Raw genomic sequence first — 27159 nt, 5'->3', positions numbered from 1 at the left:
TCTTCCATTATTCCTCGTATATGGTATCAGTTCTTATGCCATGCAACCAACACGAGTCAGAATAACACCATCCAAAGAAGAAAAGTACCAACTCCATGCCAGAAAATCTTAACAGTATTTCACTTTAACAATCTCTACCTTGCTTGATGCTGAGGCACAGGATAAACCTAGGATGTTAAAGTAACGAATAAGTTCAAGAGACTAACAAGTTGAATTCATAACATTATACTGCTATTGATTTTTGCTCAAAACATGCATGTGATTGTGATCTATTCAGAATTACCCTCATTTTTGTAAGACACTATGTATTCAAAATTAGCTGATATATTAGAGTGATTAATTTAAATAAGTATCTGTATAGCAGGTTAGGTTAATAAAGTACGCATGTTATAATATAAAACAGTGTTCTGATGACAACTCCATATACTTTGTTACACATGCACTATTATTACTGTCACAACTATTCATTTTTCTCATCAAAGGTTACCTCCAATTAAAAGTAACCATGTCCTCTCCTTCCATGTACTTACTTAGAGTAAACAATGACAGAGTTTTCTACTTTATTTTTCACTTTAGTTTGTCTATAAGTTAAGAATCAAGCTAACTACCAGTCTTTACCTGCTATTCTTCTTCTATTTCAATTCTATTAGTCTGCACAACTTTTCGCTGTTTTTCTTATACTCATCTATGTTCAAACAAAAATCAGCGCTGCAAAATTTGTGTGTATCTATATGTTTCATGATTGAGCAGTAGTTTGCTTCACAAAAAGATAAGTCATCTCTTGTATGTTATAGTAGTTTGGTGTTGCAGATATACACTATTTCATAGCACTTAAGGAAAGAGAGTTGGAGCATCCTTTTGCAAAGGTAATAAATCTCTTGATCATTATATTATCTGTGATCCATTATCCATATTTACAACTTTGTCTGTGATCCATATTTACAATATCATGTTTGATTGAAAGCTGTGATATTGAACCAGGAGGATATCTGTTACTATTATGTTTGATTGAAAGTTGTGATTTTGAACTAGGAGGATAGCTGATACTATTTTGTTTGAATCTCAATTCTGATTGTTCTGTAGTTATTAGTAAAAATGGAGCTATTAGTAAGGGAAACAGAGAGTTTGATCTTTGGACACTTTACCAGAAGAAAAAAGAAAAATAATAGTATAAAATACTTGTTATGCTTTTCTTTATTGGGATGATTGATACATATATAGTGGTTAGGCAAATTTAGGTAAGAAGTTTTAAAATGTATTCCATTTTCCTGAATTACCTGAAAAGCAAAAGAGGAAATTAGTTCCAATTCTTCTGATTGAGATTCTGTCAATAACAAACAAGATGGTCTAATTGAAAATACTGAGTTTCACAGTATCATAAGTACATTTGGGTCAAGTTTGATATTTCTAGAGATAATTAAAACTCTGTTTCTGACTAAAAGTCTAGTGGAATGCATTGTTTGATAAGATACATACAAAACAAAGGAAGGTTGATTATGATAACTCATGTGAGTCAGACAATCATAACCTTAAGCAAGATTTTTCTCCAAATCATGCATCTTATTACATTCACACACACACACACACATATATATATATATATATATATATATATATATATATGTGTGTGTGTGTGTGTGTCAGTTCAAAAGTTTTTTTACATACAATAATTATAATTTTATTAATAGAAACATTAAAAAAAAAATCAGTTCAATATGTGCAACCTGCAACACCATGCGTGGATTGATTTGCATTTATCATGTTTTTTTTTAACTGACATGCAACCATAATTTGCTAATTAAGGTTTTTGATTTCTTAACACTCCATTGGTTGTAGTTATTTACAATATCCAATACCATTTAAAGACTGTGACAGTAATTTGAAATTTTGAACTCAGCAGTTTACAAACATGTTTTGTACAAAGTACTTCTTCCCTTTTCTTTTAGATCAAAGTTGGTTTTCCATGCTTGCCAGTCATGTCATTACTTAAAAATAATTATATTGATTTTTGGAAAAATGCACAAAAATTTGAATTTGTTAAATTTATTTCTATTACAATTTTTGATTTTCTGTAATTTTAATCAGTTAAATAATTAAATTATAACTATATATTAGTTTGATTATCTGTTTCATATTTTATAAAAAATAACATAGAAGTAAATATACAAATTTTTTCAATATTTTTATATTTAGTATTTAATAAATATATTCTATATAAAATTACTAACTTTAATATAAATAAATTTCCAGAAGTAAAAAACTCATTTATCTTAAATTTTATAATTGGTAAAATATTTTTCAATGATAAAATCAAATATCTGCATGATCTTTATCCATACATAAACATTAATCTACTTCTTTGTACATTAAATTTTTCAGTTAAAGAAACAACATGTTTGCGATAACTTTGCCTTTTATAGTGTAACTTGACAACTGAAAGATTATTAAAGAAACAACATGCCTTCCATAATTTATCATCCACGCGTTTTTTCCCATCATGGCACATAGGAAACACATTGCGTCATAAATTGTGACTCATACCAAATATTGGTACCAGAAGAAGGTGAGTGTTGGGTAAGTGGGTGTCTACAAATTGTTAAAGGTTAGATATTTCGAACTACCTTGAATGTTCCGACCTCACATATTTTCTTACGAATCATCATATTTTTGTTCTTCAACAAAATAAATGACCATAAACTCTTTTTCTCTGTTTCTATCATTCTTATCATATACCAGGTGTTTTTTGTTGTTCTCTGTTTTGAGTTTTGATTCATTGTACTTAGTCAATTAAATTTGTTCTGCCACGTAACTCTACACCACACCACGTTGCTTTACCTTTTTTCATGCATTCCCTCTGCCTGCCACGCTACCTTCCATCTTTTATCAGTTCTCACACTTTTGTTAATTTCTGAAGTTTTTTTATTTCCTGTCAGTTTACTCTATGAAAAGTTGATGCGTGCACTACAAGAGCTAATTAATTTATAATGAATTTTGAAAAAGTGAAATTTCATACTCAAATTTGTATAGGAAACTAATTAGAACCTGAATCAGCGCTTTTTGGGTTGTACTCTTGCTCAAATCTCGTTGCATGTGGGACAACTGTCATCACATACAAGTGTCAGCAAAGCAAACCCTAATACTGTATCAATCTAAATAATTTATAATCATTATCAAAAGAAAGGAAAAAGAAAAGAACAACAGAAAAACTTGACCTGCAGCTCAAGCAAGCATAATCAACCACGTTGCCTTGTGCACACGGTTACGCAAAGGCTTCAAAAACTATAAACAGTTACAATCTAATTCACTTTAATTGTGTAGGTTTTCAACATTTTCAATTCCTAACAGCAATTCACAAAAACAAAAAACTGTATTTTCTGGTAAGTTACACTATTCATGCTTTTAGTGCCCATTCTATGGTAGACCATGTTTACTTGAGTCAAAATGTGAAAAAGCTACTAAATGTCAAAATTATGAGATCAGGAGGGTAAAAGAGGAATTTTATTTTTCGCAGAATCTCGAAACTAGAATTGAAGAGTGGTACTGGTATTTGCAGCATTTCTAGAAAAGATAAAATTTCAAAGACCGTGTGAGAAAAGGAAAGAACATTAATCGCAGTGCGATTGACCCGTGACAGAGAGGTATGAACTAGAGAGGCTGGTAGTAGACGCACTTAGGATAGTGGCTTTGAAATTTGAAATTTGAGATAAAGAAAGATAGCGAGAATAGTATTTTGTTGAACTGAAAAGTTTGTTGAGTTTTCCCAAACAAGGTTCAGACTGTGTAATTGATAAACAGAGATTGAGTTCCAGAGATTCTTTATTTGGTTTTTTTTATTTGGAAAATCTTGATCTGTTTGGCTTGGGAAAAGACTGAAGTGACGGTGCCATCTCTCCTGCGACAGTTCTTTCAGGAACCATGAGTAGTTTCCTGAACGGTGCTTCGCCGACGCGGCAAGCGATGGAGAGGGAGAGTGATATTGAGGCTGGTCCTGCCAGTCTCCGTTCCGCTGACCTCGATGATGGAGATTTATCCGATCCGTTTGATATTGCCAGAACTAAGAACGCTTCCATTGAACGCCTCAGGCGTTGGAGGGTACGTTTTCTCTCTTCTGATTTATATTCTTACTTTCTGATGTTATTATTTTGTTTTACTTCTGCTTGTGCTTTAGTTTTTCTTCTGCATGTTTCTATGTTTTTGAACTGTTTAAGCCACTTGATCCTCTTATGGTGAATTTAGGGGTTTGTGGAGTGGATGTTCTAGTTGTGCTCGAATTTGATTGGTTTAGTGCGATTTTTTATGGAAATTTTGGGAGATTTGGTGATTGTAGATTAAGGCAGTTGATGAGTGTAGGTATTTTGAGATATATTCTACCAAATAGTATTGGACTATTTGTTTTTCCTGGAGGATGAGGAAAGTTAATGGTGTAATACCCGTGAGAGTTTTCTTATAACTAAACTTGGATTTCCCTAATTTATGGGGATAATTTTGTTCACATTTTTGGTGCTGCATATCTTGGAGTAGTGCTTTCCCTATGGAGGTTTTACTGTGGCATTTGGAGGTTACGATTCTTTGTTGCATTTTCTACTTAACAGCACATGGGAAAGGAATAGGAGATGCTCAGTAGGGGCTTTAAAGATACAGTCACAGCTTCCAAATTCGAACAGTTACGTCATATAGTAATGCAAATTAGTTATTTGATGCGATATTTGAGGGTGAAGCAGTTTTGAGGTCCATGTGCAGACGTCAAACTTTCAGATTGCGAACTTTAGCACCCATGCAGCAGAATATATTCACACACACTCATATGATCTCATATTAGTTAAATGTTAGTACTTATCCATTAAGTGTCACCCTAAGTCCTTCTCTGCAAATTTGCAACAAGCTTTGTAATCTTATTTCATTTTTAATATTATATATTCTATTCTCAAATATATTGTGTTTAGTTTTCCAAGCACATGGATTGGAAAATTGAAATGTCCTACTATCAAACTGCTCTGACGATTTATGAAGAGAACATCAAAATTTTCGGTTAGCAAAATTTTGAGATATTCAGTAATATTCATGAATCCCTTTAAATACAGTGTCTCCCTTCATTGAAACAGAAGAAGCAATATGTTTTATACATTCAAAGAGCATATTTAAAGTGCATAAGGACTAACAGCAGTGTATAAGTTTCTCTCTGAACTGGCAGGACAAATCTACGTTCTTAATCCCTCTCTGGACAATCTTAGTTTCAATTAGCAAAATTTTGGGATATTCAGTCATACTCACGAATCTCTTTAAATACGGTGTCTCCCTTCTGTAAAACAATGAAAAGGAGGAAGAAATATGTTTCATGCATTCGAAGAGCACATTTAAAGTGCGTCAGGACTAACAGAAGCAGTCCATAAGTTTCTCTCCTTACTGGCATCACCATAATAATAAGATTTTAATTTCCTTGGACAAACTTGGTTTCAATTAGAAAAAAATTGGGGTATTCAGTAATACTCATGAATCACTTAAAATACAGTTTGGCCTTTTGCTAAGGAATTAAGCAGAAGAAGCAATATGTTTCATGCAATCGAAGAGCATATTTTAGGTGCACCAGGACTAACAGAAGCAGTCCATAAGTTTCTATCATAACTGGCGTCACTATTAGAAGTTTGTAAACTTCCTTGAGAAACTTGGCTTCAATTAGCAAAATTTTGGGATATTTAGTAATACCCACAATTCTCTTTAAATACAGTGCCTTCCTTCTTCAAAGAAATGAAACACAAGAAGCAATATGTTTCATGCATGCAAAGAGCATTTTAAGGTGCACGAGGACTACCAGAAGCCTTAACTTTCGCTCACAACCGGCATCACAATTGTTAGCTCTTAATCCCCCTTGAGATACTTGGTAGTCAGGCATTATACATGATCTTTAAATTCAAGAATTATTATTAAGGGGGGCAGTTAAGGCCTGATTTCGAGCCTCTTATTTTTGTGCTGCTGACTGCTGGGATGTATAGTGAAATTAAAAATTTGAGTGAAGGATTGAGTTGCTTTCATTCCATGTTTTATCACAACAGCTGAGGTGCAAAGAAGGGGAAAGAGGGACAAGGGGTTCCTACAATTGCTTTAACTTAGTTGTGGATGAAGAAAAAATGAGCTGAATGGAGTCACTGTTGGATGTTTTCTGTATCTTTTTATTGAATTCAAGGATGCTGTTCTTGCCATATAAATTTCAGCCACTTGTAGTGGGCATGATAAATCCTGTGTCAGTGAATGCTGGTTTAACATTCTTTTGATCTAAATACATTCTCTTTCCACTGTTACCTCATTTCAGAAGAGCTATTTTCTTGAGTGGACCCTCTTGGTTGATAGAAGACTCTAATCAAGACTGAGTTTTAGGGATTCAGTTATGTCTAATAGTGTTGGATTAGCGCACTAAAAACCAAATGGGTTACTGAATTTCAATAGGTGATTCCTGCATGCAAAGTATGGATGGATAGAATGATTACCAGTGAGAGAAAAAGTAAGGGAAGCTTTTATATTTCAATGGTAATAGTTGAGTTTTATCCATTTACTGTAGTGTATTGGATATACATTTAAAAGACTATTTTGACGTAAAAAATTCTTGTGGATTTGAATGTTTATTAGTTACCATTTTTTTAGAGTACTTTTATGAGTGCGATTTTGTTATTTTGATTTGAATTGTATTTTGTTGAGTAAGAATTTGAAAGAATTACATTGATTTACAAGATTTGAAAAAACTCAATGAATCTTTAGCATACAATTTTTTAATAAGATTTTAATATGTAATTCATTATAGCTTCATCTTCTGCTGTACTAGCCTTTTCTTCTTGTTTCTGCACTTGGATTTGAACAATAGTTCAAAACTATAGTCTTCATTACTGGTTGAGAATTACTGCTCATGGATTTGAAAGATATTCATTGTGAAAAAAAAAGTAATTATGTGTTGCACATGATCAATGCCGTCTTTAATGAAGGGAGAAAAAGGATTTTATCTATAATGGCAAAAAATGTTTGACAATTGATAAAAGGGAAAGGGATGATCTAAGAAAGTCTCAAGGAATTGGTTGAGATTTTTTTACGAATACAATTTTTATACATTCTCAATACCGAGTGCTGCACATGATTGTCTATACTGCCTTCGACTAAGGGATAAGGGATTGTTTGAATTGTTAAAAGGAGTTTGACAATTGACAAAAAAGAAAGGGAAGGTCTGGGAAAGCCTCAATTAGGAATTAGTTGAGATTGTTTCATGAATATGATATGTATACACTATCCTAAAAAGTCATGCCAAATCCATGAACATCTTTCACAAAAAATAATTCATCAAAAATCTTAAATGAGTACCTTGAAATTTTTTTGTTGTCCCAGAAAATTCTATTAGTTTTGATTGAATATCAAAAAGTTATTTATATCATTTAAAAGTCTTAATTGAATACCACAAGCCTTTTTTAGAAAATAGTTAAAATCCTTTGAAATTCTAATCCAATACTTCCCATTCAAATGGGAGTTTATTCATGGGAATTTGAATTTGAGGATGCAATATTTTCATGTATGATATGAGTTTTTATAAATGGTTTCTGGTTATTATTCATTCTTGGAAAGGCAGTATTATAATGTTCTATTGCATTTTAGTTCCCATAAAAAATGTGGAAAGTTATTATAACGCAGTGATGAATTTGAGACTAGGGGATTTTTGCTCTGAACAGCGAGAAGGCTGGGTCCCTTTACTTTTTGTGTAATTAGTATTAAACATCACTTATGTATTTGTTTTGTTTAAACTTTTTTGTACTGTTTGGCTACAACAATGTCAGGAGTTTATTCTCAGGTGATATCAAATGTTTGATATTTTTGTATAAATTTGAAAAGTCCAGGTAAAATAAGAAGCATGGGTTTGAATATTCTGAAATTGCATAGTTACATGTATATAACTTTTGTTTCCGAAATTTATTGTAAACAAAACGCCTCTTATTAATTTGTAGTTTCATTTAGCTTTTTGGCAGTATGAATGTTGCCTTGTAATTTACTGTCAACTGTCAAGACCAATAGCTAGCTTCATTGTACTATTCTACATTTGCTATTTTTGAGTCTGTTTAAGTATTTACAAATAAGAAACCCTTTTTTTGTTATCATTTTAGCAAGCAGCGCTTGTGCTTAATGCTTCTCGTCGATTTCGTTATACCTTGGACTTGAAAAAAGAAGAAGAGAAGAGGCAAATATTGAGAAAGATTCGAGCGCATGCACAAGCCATTAGAGTATGGTCCCTTCAATTGGCTTTCTTAATTTATGCTTACGCCAGGCATATGAGGTGTACTAATTATCCGTTTTGCATTATTAGGCAGCTTATCTTTTCAAAGCAGCTGGTGGGGTGCCAGGAAATGGTGAGTAATTGAGATGTACTAAAATTTTTATTTGCCAATCTTTGCTATCTTAATTTGGTTTAATACAGTTATCCAGTAACATAAAAGATAGTCATTTTTATCTGTTTACATTTGTTAAAACATTTTGGTGTAATTCAGTATTTGGTTAGTTTGGCTATTTAGTCTTATTGTTTGTTAATAAAAAATGATTCCTGGTTAGTTTTTTTTTTTTTTTTTTTTTTTTTTTTTTTTTTTTTTTCTAAAAGTCACGGAAATAGTGGTCATGTTACTGCCCTTGTGTTTATCTGATCAACTACATACCAGTCTGGAAAATCTCTAGAATAAAAAAAATGGTTCAATGTTTATTATGATACTTGATTTGTTTTCACCTTGATAAGTCATGCTAAAAGTATGCCAATATTCATCTAGGGAACCCGTTGATGCATTATATGTTTTGTAAATGCCAATTTCATGAGAAATTTTTCTTCAGATGATCTTTTACCGGTTCTTTAATTTCCTTTCCTTTCAATTTGCTGTTATGTATTCCTTTGAGTTTGTTTGGATATAGACTTTAATCCTAACTCAACCTTACAAAACTGGCACTTGTAAAGTGAGGTTTGTACTCATTTATATACTATAAATTAACCTTATCTATAACGATATGAGATTTTCAACATATCTCCCTCATGCCGAAATATATACATACATCTTGAGTGTAAAACTAGACATTAATGGGTAGTCTGATAGTAGTTCTATAGTGGGTGGAATAACATCTCCAATAAACACAGATCTGGCTAGGATAGATTCTAACCTGACTCTAATACTATGTTAAGAAGTGGACTTTAAGTTTAAATTGATCTTATCTCTAGTCAAATGTGGGAATTTCAACCGGAAGTGATAATTTTTTCTGGATAGAATTGAACTGATTTATTACAAAATATATTTGTTTGGATGTTTGATTCCAGAAGTTTTGATTACCTGCATTGGGAGTTTGGGACTTCCAACAGGAAGTAATAATTTTGCTCTTGAAGTCCTTTCTATGTGGCCCAATTTTGGCACAACTTATGTGTATTGTTAACAATACATATTTAAAGAAGTCGTTTGGATTGCTGCAATACATATTGCTAATTCTTTCCTAAAAACAATTGGGGAATGATAGGCAATGTATTGTTACAACTCGAAATTTTAAAATATTCCATATATAGTATTATTTGATAATCAGTTTATTCTACCGACCAAGTCTATATTTAATATACCAAAGTTAGTTGATTGATGAATTGTGTTGTATAGGACAAAGACCAACAGTAGTAGGGTGATCTTTTGGGACTGCTGGGCTAATTTTGTGACTCCTGCTGTCTTAGGATTATTCACTGGGATTGGTATTTGGAAAAAGCACTCTGGGTTAGACTCAGACCAAACCGTGTTCCGGACAGTTAAATGGCTAGACAGCTTCAACCTCTCTTCCTGAAAGCTAGCATCATGTCAAAGAACAAATAAGCTCCCAACAGAGTCAAATAGCCATAGGAGATGTAAGTAGTGAAAGAAGAGAGTGAAAGAACTTTATTAAAATCCCCTTTTTGCTGCCACAGTTCATGTAACTTGTAAGTAGGAAGTGAATCTCATCTAGAAGCAAAATTTCATGATACCTTAAAAAGCAAGGCTTTCTTGTAAGTAGGAAGTGAATCTCATCTAGAAGCAAAATTTAATGATACCTTAAAAAGCAAGGCTAGAAGAAGCTGATGAGCAGAATGGTACTGTGGAGGATGGAATCAATGGTTGTAGGACAGCAAATAGTTTTCATACCATAGACTACATGCTAAAGGAGATTGGTGTATATGTTAGAGTACTTTTGTAGGAGTTTCAACACTAATCCAGTTAGTACTGCTTGGGTTGTGGATCTTGGCATGAGAAACAAACGGTAATAAAGGGCCTTCGTGCATAGCATGGCTCTTTCTTCATGCAAGGGAGATAATGGCAGCTGAGAAGAGTGACACATATGGATTGGTCTTGATTCTGATGTTCTTGAGATTTTTAGGATTAATAATTTGGTTGGTGAGATAATGAATGATGCACACGATTGTCTTATGAACATTGGTGATACTGAAAGTTTTGGGAGTGGTGGATTGATGGATGGAGATTCTAATATTGGACCTGACAGATAAATTGATGGGAATTTCTTTTGGCAGAGGAAATGGTGGCCAAAAACATTTCCCAAAAGAGTGCAAAAAGCTGAATAGATAAGAGTCTTAAAATCAGAGTGGGAGACAGGAAATAAGTATTAAGGTGTTCTGTGGTGGAACAATGATGGGAAAGGTCATGGAGGATGGGACCTTGTTGAGACTTTGACAAGCGTACCAAATCATTCAAGTAATAAAACCGGTAAGACCGGATATCGTTTCCCAAGAGATTCGTTTGACTAGACAATCATATAATTTCTAACTAACCTAGACTAAAGAATTCTTTCATAATTTGAGTTTTTGTGCAATTAAAGTAAACACGAAACAATAAATAGAAAAGTGATCTTTGACACTCAAACACTTGGAAATGGTAAGATTAGAAATGAAGGGGAATGGTATTGTTGGGGGTATGCTTTCACCTACTTCACTCTTATGCAAATAAAATCATTTCCTCTTCATTGATATGTCAATGTCAAACTATTAATTTACTCAAACTCCACTCCTTTGGTAGAAAGAGCCTAGACTTCCTCATTAGGCTCCAATCCCTTGGAAAACCTAACGGTTATTTCTGCATTACGAAATGAGATTTTAAGACAATCAAAGGTCCTAGTTCTATCCCTAAATACTATTTCCTTTAGGTGTTTAACCCAAGTCCAGATTTACCCAACATTTTCCAATATTAAGCAAACCCTAAAATCAAGTCATGGGTAGCAACTTCACGACAACCATTAAGAGAAGGAATTAAACACTAACAATCAATGAAAGAGACATATATTCATTCAAAACAAAGTGATTTACATAAAAGTTCAGTGGCTACAACAATCCCCCAACAATAATGAAACTAGCTCTCCATGAATGGTGGAAATGGAAGAAAGAAGAGAACCCAAGGAAGAAGATGGATTGTTTCTACATCTCCTAGCTCGCCTCCAAGAGCTCCCAATAAGAGAAAATGCGTTTGGGTAGCAAAAGATCCAAATTTCTTCGCGCCTCTGAGTGAAATAGGGCAAATCTGCCATGTCAGCAAAGTTGGAGCTCAAGCCCCCCAAAAATGGAGCGCTCAGGCGCACGACAGTCAAACTCAGGAACTGGTGCATTGGCGCTCAAGTGCCCTTAGGCCAGGGGGGCTCGAGCTGATTTCAGCAAAATTCTGGTTCTTCATTTTTGCTGCTTTTCTTACTTTTCTTGGTTTTCAGTGCCTTCATTTGATGCATAGACTTCTTCCAATTACATTAAGCACATAAAAACAGGGATTAGTGAACAAAATATCTCATTAAAGCTTAAGGTGCAACCACTTAACAAACTAAAAGAAAACTAGGATTTATAAGGTACAAAGTTAAGAAAGGATTGACATTTTCTCTTAATAATTATCAGACCTTTTCTATACCATTTTGAAATTAGGAGGTTTTGGGTAGAGAGGAAGAGTGGTAAAAGAGAATGAATCGCTGATTGATATATATTACAATATCTTCTTGGTACGGAAATGCCAGAGCACATGTCCTTTTTTATGCTAATCATAAATCCTAATTAATCAAGCAAACAAATAAATGATAAAATGAGAACATATAGTAATTAATCCTAAGATACAACGAATAAGCTACTTGAAAAAGATAATCTAAGATATGATAAGATTAAGATATTTTCGTATGCCCTAACTTCTACCAATTGAACAAAAGTTGCTTTCATAATGATCAGATTGGACACATGGATGAATGTGACACATAGTTTTCACTATCTTGTTCATATTCTAAAATATATATTTGTATTTACAACATCCTTGTTGGATAGGTTCATTCTCCTTTCTGCATTCAGAACCTAAACTTGAATATGCTCATTGGTAGTTAGTTTTGTTGTTCCATGGATCTTTATTTAAACAAGTGTATTGATAAAGTGTAGGGCACTTCTATTTATTTTTATTTTTTATAAGAATTGATGGGTAATGCTTTAATTTGTTAGAACCTATTAAACCTCCTCCGACCCCAATTGCTGGTGAATTTCCAATTGGACAAGAACAACTTGCTTCAATTTCGAGGGAGCATGACACTGCTGCTCTGCAACAATATGGAGGGGTATGTTTGCCAAGAATATTTTTTTCTCCACTTGGTAGTATTTTTCAGTGTCATAAATTTTCAAGTGTTGCTTTTGGATCATTATCAGGTTGTAGGACTATCAATTTTGTTGAAAACCAATTTAGAGAAGGGAATTCATGGTGATGATGCTGATTTACTGAAACGTAGGAATTCATTTGGTTCCAACAATTATCCTCGGAAGAAAGGAAGAGGTTTTCTGGTAAAAACTTTTTCAGAGTAGTTAAAAACTTGATGATTTTAGGGTAGACAAATTTCTTCTTTGTGATTGGGATACTATAGTGACCTTTTTTTTCCTATGGTTTTTTTTTTTTACAGATGTTTATGTGGGATGCTTGTAAGGACCTGACCTTGGTTATTTTAATGGTAGCTGCAGCAGCTTCACTGGCACTTGGGATAAAATCTGAGGTGAGATTGGCTGGGGAAGTTATGATGCAATTGTTTGTACTTGGTTGAAAGTGCTGAAAGTGAGTCTCTCATATTACAAATGCTATTCTCCATATTTTGTATTGTTCTTTCCTTTTTGCCATTTCTCTCCCACTAATTTAGACATTTTTATAAAATTATTAATCCTTAAACCTTACTCCTTATCTTTTTGGCATTCTTGGATTTCTCTATAGCTATTTGATAACAGCCTTTTCTGTTTTAATGTATTCTACATTTAGCATACAATGCTTTTATAGACTGAGTAGCTTTGGATGTGCTGGAACTATTTATATGCTATGTTTCCTGCACAGTTATATAACTAAATAAATATTTATGTTGATCTGAACAATGAATGCTATTATTTGAATCCATTTTATTTAGGGGAAGAAAAATTGTGAGTCTTGTTTTGACTATTGTTTGTTCATTAACTAGGTGCTAATTATGTTCAATTAACATAGAATCCAATGGTTTCCAGACTTAATGAATTTTTTAATATGTATATGCATTCTTTTGAATGTTATCTTGTACAATTAATTAATTTGTCTGGTCTTTTGCCCTACTTTCTTTATGTTTGGCCCTTCTCTTTATAATCTATGATTTAGAGAATTTTTTTTTGAATATTTAGATATTTTTCCCATTCATTTTGACAAAAAAAAAATTGTTGCAGGGTATTAAGGAAGGATGGTATGATGGGGGAAGCATTGCTTTTGCAGTTATTCTTGTTATTGTTGTTACAGGTATTACATTGGCTTTGTAAGGGTATATAATACACGGTGTTAATTTACTTGCTCTATGACTGTTGCAAGTTCCTCGTTAATAAGCTTTTGGTGTAGTCCAAGTTCATTACCCACTCTATCCATTCAGTCTTTTACTGTAGTTGTTATTATAATTATAACTATAATAATGGTTTCTATTAGTTTCTTCTTCAAATGATCTGTTAACCTCTTTCTTTTCTTGCTGTTCTGCAGCTATAAGTGATTATAAGCAGTCTCTTCAGTTTCGAGACCTAAATGAAGAGAAGAGAAATATACACTTGGAGGTTTGCTTGTTTCTTCAGTTAAACTTGATTGTTGTATTACAATTTTTTTATCAAATTTGTTGTCATATTTTTAACCTTTTATTTGGATTTGTGCATGAGAAGGTTATTAGAGGCGGTAGAAGGGTTGAGATCTCTATATATGATATTGTTGTTGGGGATGTTATACCCCTAAATATTGGTGACCAGGTACTTGATCTTTTTCTATTATTCTTTTCCTTATTATACTTGTCGGTTCCATTTTCTTTGCCATTCAGTTCTTTTATAATTTTTCTAGGTCCCTGCTGATGGAATTCTTATCAGTGGTCACTCTCTTGCAATTGATGAATCAAGTATGACTGGGGAGAGCAAAATTGTAAGTATTTACTTTTTTATCTTCTACAAAGTTAGATTTTTTTTTTCTTTTCTGCAACATATTTTGGTTATTGTTTTATGCAGGTCCATAAAGATTCTAAGGATCCTTTTCTGATGTCTGGATGTAAAGTTGCTGATGGCAGTGGCACAATGCTGGTAATTTAGACTTTTTCCTGTTTATTTTTGCAATTGCAGTGAGATGATTTTAGTTTACATAACGAAGAGTTTTCGAAGGATAGTTTTTGAGGTAGTAATCAACACACAATAGTTACTTTGGTGGAGGTGTGGGTTGTAATTATATCAAGGACCAATAAATCGTGTGTAGATCGTGGAAGCGTTTCGGAATTGGATTTAAAGCAGATTATCCGCTCTTCATATACCCTCTTGCATCTCTACAGAAGAATTATAGGATTTAGTTAGTGGTATCGAATTTGTCAACCATTTGTATAATTTTCTAGAATTATCCTTAATTTTTTGTCTAATTAAATAGTGTATCCACTTAAGCAATAGTTAGCAATCGTTCTATCCTCAGCAGAGTCTCTAAGAAATTAATTTGCTGCATATATTGTTTGTTGGATAGAAAAAAAAATAGAGGTCATTACTAATTAAAGGGACTTTTGTAAAGAGAGAGGGTTTTGTGGGTGGTGATGCCAACATTACAGTGGTTGCCTAAAACTAGTGAAAAGGGCTATTGCACATCCAGCGTACTTGGGTGCTGGGGTTGTGGAGCATGGCGGATGGTAGGATCCAATTGCAAGCTATGCGATTGAGTCCCGCATAAGATAATTCTCAGAACTAGTTGGATGAGGTAGATAAGTTCTTAATTAATTTCAACAATAGAATAAAACAAAAATGAAACCCTCTGCTAACCGTGTTTTGCATTTTCCTTATTCATTCATCCACTTGTCTAGCAAAAGACTTTTAAGAAAGTTGAATATTCAAATAATGGACCTCGTATCAGTGACTCTTACTATGTAAGGATTTCAAATCCTAAACATACAAAATACTAAAAAAATAATTTTTTTATCGTCATTTAAAGGAATTCCAATTCATTAATTTTCACCGATTTACAAAGTATCATGACCTATTTTAAATTATAAATAATCAAACAGAAATCTTTTTGGAAAAAAAATCATCCAAATACTATATCTGACCCTTGGTCTCTCCAATTACAAGGACTAGCTTTTCTAGTGGGGTTCTCCCAGGGTTCTTATCAAAAGGACCATAGAGAATGTTACATTTTTTTGAAAGAGGATGTTGACTGTTTGCTTGTATGCATACTATTATTAACAAGACTTTATTCCCTAGGTTGAATGTCGAATTTGGGGTCAATGAATTATAGATTTATGTTTACCGAATTTCTTTCAATTATTCAATATGTTAATTTAACCTTTTCCTTGTTTATTCCTTACCACAGGTTACTGGTGTTGGTATCAATACTGAATGGGGGCTTCTAATGGCTAGCATCTCAGAAGATACTGGTGAAGAAACACCATTGCAGGTCCTTTTCTTTGTTGTGATTTGTTATTGAGTTCTTCTATTTCTCATACTTTATTCATGTATGTAAGTTTTCAATATAGGTTCGCTTAAATGGTGTAGCTACTTTCATTGGTATTGTTGGACTCTCCGTTGCTGTTGTTGTCTTGGTTGTGCTACTGGCTAGGTAACTTAGTTATTATCATATTGTTGCTATATATTATTGTGGTTTGTTGATAAGATTATGATCAGCATGTCTAACATTGAAATTTGCTGGCAGATATTTCTCTGGGCATACTGAAAACCCGGATGGTTCACCTCAATTTAAAGCTGGCAAGACTAAAGTTGGTGATGCTGTTGATGGTGCAATTAAGATAGTAACTGTTGCGGTATGTGCAATGATAAATACTGTATTACTAGAGCATGTTGATGCAATTGGAGATGTATATCCATATTTATATTTAGTGATAATAACCCAGTGAATATATAGGTCACCATCGTTGTGGTTGCAGTTCCGGAGGGGCTCCCATTAGCAGTTACTTTAACGTAAGTCTGCTCAGTTTGACCTGAGCTTCTTAGTTTATATATTTTGTTTTTGCTTTCATCATTCATGTTTTAACATTTTTTACATTTTACATGGGTGATAAATTTTTCATTTTTCTTTGTTTTTATCACTTTTTATTCCTTAAATTTTGATAATTACCATATATTAGCAAAAATCTGTCAGTGAATTGCACATTGGGTCCCATACAGAATCTATAGTTGATGCTTGATTTTCCATTTTTCTTTCTCCACTAATATTTTATTAGCAGGTGATCTTTAATAAAAAAGATTTTATTTTCACATTCTTTTATCAAGCATTATATGCCCACATAACATTGTTAATATGCTTCTTTCACATCTAAAATACAATTTTTTTTTTTTCTTTGGGTTCACTATCTAATCTCGTTCTTTTGTACTTACTCCCTTTTCCATTAATTATGTCATATAGGCTGGCCTACTCGATGAGAAAAATGATGGCAGATAAAGCTTTGGTATGCCAATTGATGTTTGCACTTTTATTGAATTTTTACATAAAGATATGTGAAACTGTGTTTAATATGGCACATTGAATTATAGGTAAGGAGGCTTTCTGCCTGTGAGACCATGGGCTCTGCCACAACCATATGTAGTGATAAGACTGGCACATTGACTATGAATGAGGTTAGTCGTGGTGCTGTATTTGAAATATTGATTTAAATGACAATTTTTTTATACTTGTGAGGTCAACTTCTTGGAGAGAACTTCTTGAAATTGTTTCTTGTTTTAATTGTTTTTATGCATGTAAGCTTTGATTTGAGTAAGAATCTTTTGAGCTTTTTAATATAAAGTAGGAGCTCAAAATGACAACTATTCTATTTCTACCAATGTGATTGGATAAATTAAGAATTTTAGGAAGTTCATTTCTATTGGTCTTTAGCATTTATGCATCAGATTTTCTTAATTTGTTAACATTTTTCAATTCAATGAGATAGATGACTGTGGTTGAGGCTTATGCTGGGGGTAAGAAAATTGATCCTCCCCACGAATTGAAGAATACTATGCTTTGCTCCCTGCTCATTGAGGGTGTTGCGCTGAACACTAATGGTAGTGTTTATGCACCTGAGGTATGAGGAAAGAAAAATTGTAAATGCGTATGAACATATACTTGGGTCGAGCTATTACCATTCACTGATTTTTTTTCTCCCACAGGGTGCTAATGATGTTGAGGTTTCTGGATCACCAACGGAAAAGGCAATTTTACATTGGGGAATACAGGTGTGTTTTGGACGTTCTGTCCTTTTACCACCCCTTCTTTTCATTTTGGACTAACATATGAGCTTCTAAGTTATAACTATTGATGACTGTTATATCAAATCTCAGCTTGGGATGAATTTTACGGATGCTAGATCCAAGACATCAATTATTCATGTTTTTCCATTCAATTCAGAGAAAAAGAGAGGCGGTGTTGCATTACAAACGGTACAATCTTATTGGCATTTTATTCAATTATGCTGATATTGTATTTGTATTCTAGACTAACTGAAACATTACTTGGTAGCTAATATATTGCTTAAAAATATGACATCTTTTAGCCAGGGCATCATAATTTTATGCATATATGCAGGCCGACTCTAACATCCATATACACTGGAAAGGTGCTGCCGAGATAGTCCTAGCCTGCTGTACTGGCTATATTGATGCAAACGACCAGCTGGTGGGGATGGATGAAGAGAAGGTTTGATTTGATAATTTGTTACATGTTAATATCAGTTAAGGGCAGGGGTTTCTTAGACTGTGTTCAGTTTTTTATTTGTAGGGAGATGGGGTTTCTTGCCCAAATACATCTCAAACTACTATGTATAGTGGTTTTTTATCACCTCCTGCCATCTGGTTTTTCTCCGTCCCTTGTTCTTTTGTTGGATTCACTTTAGAATTGCTTTTCCGAAATAGATCACAGCTTTCTGATTTTTATTCACATCATTACATAATTTAATTTGTATATTTTTGGGGGGATGAACTATTTATAGAAAATACCCAGAATTCCCTCCCACTCAAGAAACGAGACTTGAATATACAAGGAACTAATATATTTAGAAAATAGAGAAACTGGGATATCTCAACTGATTCTATTATATATTTTCTTCATGACAAGAGAATATTAAAGTTGTTTTATTTTATGCACGTTAAATAAACTGATTCTATTGTATAGTTTCTTCATGACTAGAGAATATTAAAGTAGTTTTATTTTATGTATGTTACATAAACAAAGCAAATAAAATTAATATATGAATTGTGTGGATGACTCTTGTTCATTAATATGTATTTGTGTATATGCATGTGTGTAAAGTTTTTCTGTCTTGCAGATGTCATTTTTCAAAAAGGCTATTGAAGACATGGCTGCTGATAGTCTACGTTGTGTTGCCATTGCATATAGATCATACGAAAAGGAAAAAGTTCCAACTAATGAAGAACTACTTGCTCACTGGTCTTTACCAGAGGATGATCTTATTTTACTGGCTATTGTTGGTCTTAAGGTATGCATTTGGAAACCTTCCTGCGTTGCCACCTTTTTTATTTTTTTTCTGTTTGTACTATGATATTATATCCCATACTTTTTCTTTTTAATTTAAAGGTCAAGCTGTTTGGCCATATTTACAGGCTTCATATTTCAATTATTCCTAGCAGTCAAAGGTTTTTTTTACTATTTAGTCTTGGGGAGCCAGTCTCTCCCAGATGTTAAAGTCTCAAAATGATGCCTAGCATGTGAGTTTTGTTAGAAAAAGCTTGCCACATCGGAGGTTGCAGATAATTTTAATAGTTTCTTATTTTATTCGTTAGATCTTTCTCGCCCTTTGATTTACTAAATGGAAGTTCTTATATGTATCTTAAAGGAGAAACATTGGACATGTCTAGTTTTTGACAGCACCAGACTTAAAATATTTTCTGCTGCTAAAATTATGTTTCTATATTGAAATTCAGGATCCTTGCCGTCCCGGTGTAAAAGATGCAGTGCTACTTTGTCAAAAGGCTGGGGTTAAGGTATTTCATAAAATTGATTGAAAGTTGTTTTGTTGTGAAGTATAGATGATGCATATTTTATACCAATTCACTTCGGTGCATCACCAATTGTGAGTGAAGTATCTAACCTTTGAAATACCTATACTTCAATTTTCTTCGTGTACCTTATAGTGATATTCTTGGACACTTTAGTGATATGTATTGGTGAAGTATTCAAGCATTTTCAACATTTTATGAAAATTTAATTCATATAGGACTTTGGTGAACCAAAATAGAAATTGTTCTCTTTATAAATGATGTCAAGAAATGAGTGAAATTGATGATCCTCATCCTATATATCTAAACAGTAAGAAATGATTTATAATGGAGGCTTGTGTGGAGGTTATGCTCACTGGGGTGATCATAGGACCAGTTTAGCTTATCGAAGTTTTGATAGGGTCATTTGTTTCAACTTGAATCTAATTTGACCCAAGACCTGGTAATACATGATACAGGTTTGAGTCAAAGTGATCATGTTGACGTTATCAATATTTAACATATATTGTGAAACTAAAACCTAGTTATTGTTTTGTAATATCTATTTTAGAACAGATCAATATAGTTATATTATCATGTTATGGATTAGATCAAGTATATAAGTGTTGAAAATATATTGAGAGTGTGAGGGCATTGGGTTGGGTTGGAGCAACCCAAAGTACAGCCAAAACCTATCCCTAAAATCATATTGTTAACAATTATAAACTCTAATTTTAAGACTTTCGTAGGAATAAATAATCTATTTTTGTAGGCTGCATATATAAGAACAGATTTATTATCTTGCAAAGGTATTGTGCCTACAATACCATTTATTCACTGCACCAACCAAATATGTGTGCCATTGCTTTGAATTTTGAAGCCTTTAAGATTTCAAAAACCAACACTAGCTTATTTGATTTCCTCCAATATTATACTAATTGAGTATTTAAATTAAGAATTGAAATATGCTTTGCTAATGCATTTCCAATTTTTTATTTTTGTGGTTTGGATTTCTAATCACAGGTGAAAATGGTCACTGGTGACAATGTGAAAACTGCAAAAGCAATTGCTGTCGAATGTGGAATACTTGGTTCATTCGCTGATGCTACAGAACCAAACATCATTGAAGGAAAAACATTTCGTGGCCTGTCAGATGCAGAGAGAGATGAAATTGCTGATAGGATATCGGTAGAATCAAATTATTATGACAGCCTTGCTTTTGTGCTCTTGTTGTGGTATATATTTTTGCAAATAACATTTTTACCAATATTATGTAACAGGTAATGGGACGGTCATCTCCCAATGACAAATTATTGCTAGTACAAGCATTGAGGAGGAAAGGTCATGTTGTTGCTGTAACTGGTGATGGAACAAATGATGCTCCTGCCCTTCATGAGGTTTGCATAGTATTTACAATTTTTTGAAGCTTATGTTTGTAAGTTTTAGGCATGTGCCTGTATTGTTTGTAAGTATCCATTACAATGATGACATTGATAGTAATGATTCATTTGGTTCGATAATGTGGCTGGTATTTCTATATAATATTGTTGTATACTCGTAAAAATTCCTATTAGTGGTTACATTATGTAAGTTTTATTTTAATTTTAAAGTTTTGAACTATCATTCCAGTGCATGAGTATTTTTTTAAAGTAGTGAACTAGCTTTTATTTTCTTTCTTTGTAATGCTATATATTTTTTTATATAGGCTGATATAGGTCTTGCAATGGGTATCCAAGGTACAGAAGTTGCCAAAGAGAGCTCTGATATCATTATTTTGGATGACAATTTTGCTTCAGTTGTAAAGGTAAGTACTACCTTGAGAGATTTTGATTTGTGCTTAGCAGTGATGAATGTCGGCTCTTCACCTCTCGAGTTGTTGTTTTCCTGTCATTAATAGTAGAAATGCACTTTTTGGTTAATAACTGTATAACGAGAGTTTTATTTTTATACAATTGAGGTTCATTTAAGTATTTAAAGGACAACTGATAATGACATTGTGTTTCTCCATGATTGTAGGTTGTGAGATGGGGACGATCTGTCTATGCAAATATTCAGAAATTTATCCAGTTTCAGCTTACAGTAAATGTGGCCGCCCTAGTGATAAATGTTGTTGCTGCAGTTTCTACTGGTGATGTTCCATTAAATGCAGTGCAGGTTGATTTTCTATTTCTCTTTCTGGGTTATGCCCACATATGAAGTTAGGATGACATTAAAAATGTCTCTTGATTGCTCTACAGCTTCTTTGGGTAAATCTTATCATGGATACCCTGGGAGCGCTAGCCCTGGCAACGGAACCACCAACTGATCACCTCATGGATCGAACTCCTGTTGGTCGAAGGTCAAATATATTGTTTTCTTTTTATGATTTTTATTGGGTACTTCAGATCATGGCATTTGTTTGAAAGGTGTCAGGAATTTTATTACTATAGTATTACACAGTGCTTGGAAAATTAGGAAAGTATCAAGACAGGTGGAAAGCTAATTCTTGTAATGTTTTTTTTTTTTTTCTATTTTTTGGATATTTTAATAGAAGAAATGTATTTAAAGAGAGGATAATATGCAAGAACAGGACGAGATATCACTTAAGGAAAGCAAAAAATTAATGTTATATCAATTGAACTACAATTCAGTCATATTAAGTTATGCAAAATCTCCCTCTGAAACAAAAGATAAGAGTTGTCGATCGGCATTAAGCTGTTAGTGAAAGCTGCATTTATGGAGGCATGCGTGGATCTGTAGAATGGATTTGTGAAAAATGGTTAATTCAATTTGGAGCTTTATTATCTAAACATAAGTTTGAATCTTCTTTCACAAGAAAGAAATTTGAAGAGAATATTGCACCAAACAAAAATTGAGATATCCATAAAAGAATTGAAAATCTGTTGAATACTTCACGCTCTACTAAAGCTATGCAAATTCTGTGCAGAGCCCATTAGTTTTGCGTTTGTACCGTTCTCTCAATACTTGATATTCAAATTCTTCTTTATTAATTATGGGCCAATAGTTTACAGTTTTATTATGTGCTTAGTATATGAGATAGAATTGACAAATTGTTTGCTTGCTTTTTCAGAGAGCCTCTCATAACAAATATTATGTGGAGGAATTTGCTGATACAGGTGAATTATGTTTCTTATTTATTAGTACCCCTTGTAGTTTCTGCGGATTTTGAAACATCAGGAAATAATACAAATTACTTATTGTGTCTAAATCAATATTTTTTGGAAACTTTCAGGCAATGTACCAAGTATCTGTCTTACTTGTACTCAATTTCCGAGGTAGAAGCATACTGGGTTTGAACCATGACAACAATGTGCATGCAATCAAAGTGAAGAATACTTTGATATTTAACGCATTTGTTCTCTGTCAAGTAAGTCTTCATGACTTTGCAATGGGAAAATAGATAGCTATTCTTATTGGCAATGTGCCTTACTAATTCAATCAACTAACCTTACTAACTATTATTACTAGCTGTTAGTAAGGGGTATGTATTTCACCTTATCCTCAAGTTCTAACTGATTGAAGCATGATGACCAAGCCCACCTGACCTGGTCACTGACGCCAAAATTTGCTTTCACTCTTCCTGTGTCAGACAACAATGTGAGTTCTTGTGATTAGCAAGTGGTATCATAGTCCTTCACCTCCTCGCATTAGACCTGGTCGCCTGATGATGAAAAGATTTCAGCTGATTATATCTGCCCGATGCTTTCATCTCTAAAATCCATTTTTTCCCTCATCTTCCTTCCTCCCATCCACAAACAAACTTTTCTGATTTTCAACATGGTGGCTATGCAAAGATCCATACTGCTCCTTGACAACTTTACCTCTCCTATTCTGGACCGAACCCATTTGCATCTCATACTTTTCCTCTCCTTGACAATATAATAGGTTGGTGGTTCTAGTGATTAGGTGGAAACATGGATGGTATGGAGGGTATACGCATTGCTTGAGCAGTGTTGTCAATGGTGGAAAGTCAATAATCTGGCTATATCATGAGTGGAAGTCACATTATGGTTGATATATATGATAGACATGCCTTAGTATTTAGGCCTAACTAAACTTCACAAATCCACCTTGCAAGATGAGATTTGTACCTAGTTATATATTATAATTCATATCTAATCAACGTGAGATCACACTCCTTTATGCCGAGAACTGGACATCTTGTCATCTTGAGCATGAACTTAGATATTTGAAGATATTTGCTGATGATCTGATAGATGGTTAGACTAAATATTAATTTAACTTTATAGAATCACCTTGCAAGGTAACGTCTATACTTGCATTTATGCTATAATTTGGTTAACAACACTCGGCTTGAGTACCAACCCTCCTTAAGCTGTGTTTCCTAGGATGAAGGAAAGAGGGGAATTAGTGCCTGTTGAACGGAAATAGAGTGAAAATATGGTTGGGAAGTAGTGGAAATAATGTTTTTTGAATGGAAATAGAGTAAAAATATGAAGTTCATTGTCAGTTTTGACGTTATTTCTCACTTTTTGCCTCATTTTTTTTTTCTCCGCTTCCTTTCAACTAAAACTATTTAAATTTCTATATTAGTTTTCAAGTCTTTTCTTTCACCTTTTGTATTCTCCCAACAATTCTATGTCTTTTTTATTTACCAAACAGAATCAGTTTGAATTGTGTGGATCTAGTTATGGGGGCTTTGTTCAGCTGTTGACTTGCCCACTTCCATGGTTGAAATTATGTTGGGGTGCTGTGATGGCGATCATAGCTAACAAAAATTCTTAGAGGAAAGAAAATGAGATGGAAAATACTTAGGGTATTGAACAGTTAATGAAGTTTTCCAAGATATTTAGGGAGAAATTAATTCATATATTCATGATACATATTTATAACTTGGATGTAAAATTGGTAATTAGTAGTAATAAACATTTTGACTGATATAAAACACCAGAAAACAACTCTACAAATTCTCTTGACATAGCTTTGAATGATTGAGGGCGCTTGGAGGTTGCTTTATTGGCCTAAAGCTAGGCATACCATGATTTATTCTCTTATGCAATTTCATAATCGACTATTTGCTCTGGTGCTGTCGTTAGATACATGATTTTCGAAAGTTGTGTGAACTTTTTAGTCACATAGAAGCGGTTTATTTGGTGTTTAATTTTTGACATTCACGTAAGATTTTGGGTGGCTTGCCTCTAACATATTGTTTTTTCGTTGTTGCTCAATTGTTACCTCATTGTTCCTGCAATTGTATATTGCTACTAAATCGTTTTGATTGTGGAATGGCATGGGATATGTTCCCAATTCATTTTGCTTTTTCTCCTTATATTTGTGGTCAAGTTGTTTTTCTTCTTATTCTCTTGTACTTGATGAGTGACAACAAAGACAAAATTCTTCCAAATCTGCAGATATTTAATGAATTTAATGCTCGAAAGCCAGATGAATACAACATATTTAAAGGAGTCACAAGAAACTACCTTTTTATGGGTATAATTGGATTAACTCTTGTGCTTCAGGTTAGTCTGACAACTCCTCTGCTAGTTTTAAGCCATGGCTATGAAATGTGTATAAGGGCGACATAAAATTGCACTGTTTTTCAGATTGTCATCATTGAATTCCTGGGCAAGTTTACAAAAACAGTAAGGCTAAATTGGAAGCAGTGGATCATCTGTGTCATTATCGGATTCATTAGGTCAGTTAATCGTACACTCTATGGAGCCAGCCAGCCAGCCAATTTCATGCTTTTCTTTGCATGCTTCTTTTATATAACTTTTCAGAGTGAAAACTTGTAATGTCTTGAATTGACTGTTTAAATCTTCGCTAGCATTTGCTCGAAAGGCTTATTATGCAGAAGTGGTACCGTGATATCACCCCTCATACTCTTTACATTCATACTTTTCAGTTGGCCTCTTGCTGTGATTGGGAAATTGATACCAGTGCCAACTACTCCTATCAATAACGTTTTTTCGAAATGTGGAACGTCTAAAAGGAAGGAACACGATGAATCTCAGTAGATGGTCTCTGCTTTTTCAAGGAATCTCATTCTGCTGTTTCTTTGGTTGTCTGACTGTCAGCATATAATGGAATGGATACTGCACACGAACACGTTTGTCTTTCTACTGATCTAACATTATTTTAACTTGTTAATTTGGAGTTATTTATACTTAGGTTCTAACAAGAATACACCGAATCTCAGTTAGTCTTGCTTTTTGTTAAATATACAAACTTAACAAATGCTGATCAATATTTTGCAGATTTGAAAAGTTGTAAATCTATGAATGGTTTCGATTTGGTTGTTTGTACCTGGTTATGTTTGGATTACAGTTTCTTCTGTTGATTCAGTAACAGTGTCTTTATTCATTGATTCATTAATTCCCTTCGAAGTTAATTATATATAGTGCAATCAGAAACTGTACGGATTCATTTCACCGGCTTACGGCAAAATAGTTTCTTGCATAATAATTAAATATAGTGCCATTTCCCCCAAAACAGCATATTATATCTATTAAAACAAATATTTTAAATTGATATAGAATAAAAAAATAGTATATCGATTATGATAAAAATCAATGCATTTAATATGTCTCTTCAAATTAAATAAATGTTTACTCAAGAACATATTACATTGTTGCTTTGAACCAATCAATGATATTTTTTTTAAATGATATGATTATTTGTATGTGAACATGTAATTACAAATAAATAACAACCGATTATCTAACATAATAAATACGAAAATTCAATTTAAACATCAACGTTTACTTAAGTGTATCAAAATTGTCAAAGACTAAATTACATGTAAACTAATCAAAGCATAAATAAAAACTGAAATAATCAGATAAAAAAAAAACATGTTGTCTAAATAACACAATATTCAAACACAGTTTATTTTACTATGGACAATGGTGGCGGTTTTACGATAACTGAAGTTGAATCCCATGTGGTGTTATTGCAACGTTCTTGTGGCATGAAGTGTGGTGCTTCTAGTGCAAACATGCAGCATGGTGGAGAAGCACTAAAAGAGTAAATGATAGAAACTTAATTAAAAAATTATTAAATTTTTAAATACTTAATATACCAAATAAACTCAAAAGAAACTCAATTAAATAAAATAAATAAATAATAGAAACTCAATTAAAACATATAAAATTTTAATTACTTGATATACCTAACAAAATAATAAAGATTCAATAAAAATATTTTAATTTATGAAATACTTTAATCTTAATTATATCATTAAAATACATTAGTTACCTCATGTTTAAATCTATCACATTTTAATTGTAATTTTTCTATTTGGAATTGATCGATAAAACCAACTTGTGGGGGCAAAAATTAGGCCAGTAAGTACAATACTTTATATATATATATATATATATATATATATATATATATATATATATATATATATATATATATATATATATATATATAATTCTTCTGATGATGGTTGAAAGTGTATGTTGCCTCTTTATGAAGTTTTAAAAAAGTTAAAAATTAAAGATTAATATTTCGTAATAAAAATTATATTTTACTATAACAGATTTTGCATGGTAGTAATGTGACATGTTAAATTACATTTCATCTCTCCTTGACTTAACATGATAAGTTAAAGTTAATTATGGGTGAATTAAATCATCATTTATAAAACGAATTAATATGAAAGGTAAAATTTATTTTAATATATTATTTTTTATTTCAACTTCCGAAAGAACTTACTGAAAAATATCTTT

At 32.9% G+C, this 27159-nt stretch overlaps 1 protein-coding gene across 3 annotated transcripts; it reads left to right on the top strand.

The window, feature by feature from the left end:
• Positions 1–713: 713 nt before the first annotated feature.
• Positions 714–25794, top strand: LOC106761919 (calcium-transporting ATPase 8, plasma membrane-type). Of its 3 annotated transcripts, none has more exons than XM_014645539.2 (34): positions 714–866; positions 3902–4092; positions 8133–8249; positions 8333–8375; positions 12485–12597; positions 12686–12817; positions 12934–13023; positions 13709–13778; positions 14010–14080; positions 14183–14266; positions 14355–14432; positions 14516–14587; positions 15849–15932; positions 16012–16094; positions 16188–16296; positions 16398–16453; positions 16899–16941; positions 17027–17110; positions 17422–17553; positions 17639–17704; positions 17810–17908; positions 18054–18164; positions 18793–18963; positions 19409–19468; positions 20486–20650; positions 20743–20859; positions 21168–21266; positions 21479–21616; positions 21700–21800; positions 22533–22578; positions 22695–22829; positions 24835–24942; positions 25027–25118; positions 25329–25794. In XM_014645539.2, exons 2-34 carry the CDS (start codon positions 3916–3918, stop codon positions 25438–25440), a joined length of 3258 nt encoding a protein of 1085 aa, XP_014501025.1. In that variant the 5' UTR covers positions 714–866; positions 3902–3915; the 3' UTR covers positions 25441–25794. The 3 variants fall into 3 exon arrangements, with proteins under 3 accessions (XP_014501025.1, XP_014501027.1, XP_014501026.1); XM_014645541.2 differs by lacking the exon at positions 714–866 and adding an exon at positions 3251–3377; XM_014645540.2 differs by lacking the exon at positions 714–866 and adding an exon at positions 3470–3638.
• The last annotated feature ends 1365 nt before the right edge of the window (positions 25795–27159 follow it).

Source organism: Vigna radiata, chromosome 5, assembly GCF_000741045.1.
Source record: "Vigna radiata var. radiata cultivar VC1973A chromosome 5, Vradiata_ver6, whole genome shotgun sequence".
NCBI lineage: Eukaryota > Viridiplantae > Streptophyta > Magnoliopsida > Fabales > Fabaceae > Vigna > Vigna radiata.
This window is presented reverse-complemented; position numbering and strand designations above follow the sequence as displayed.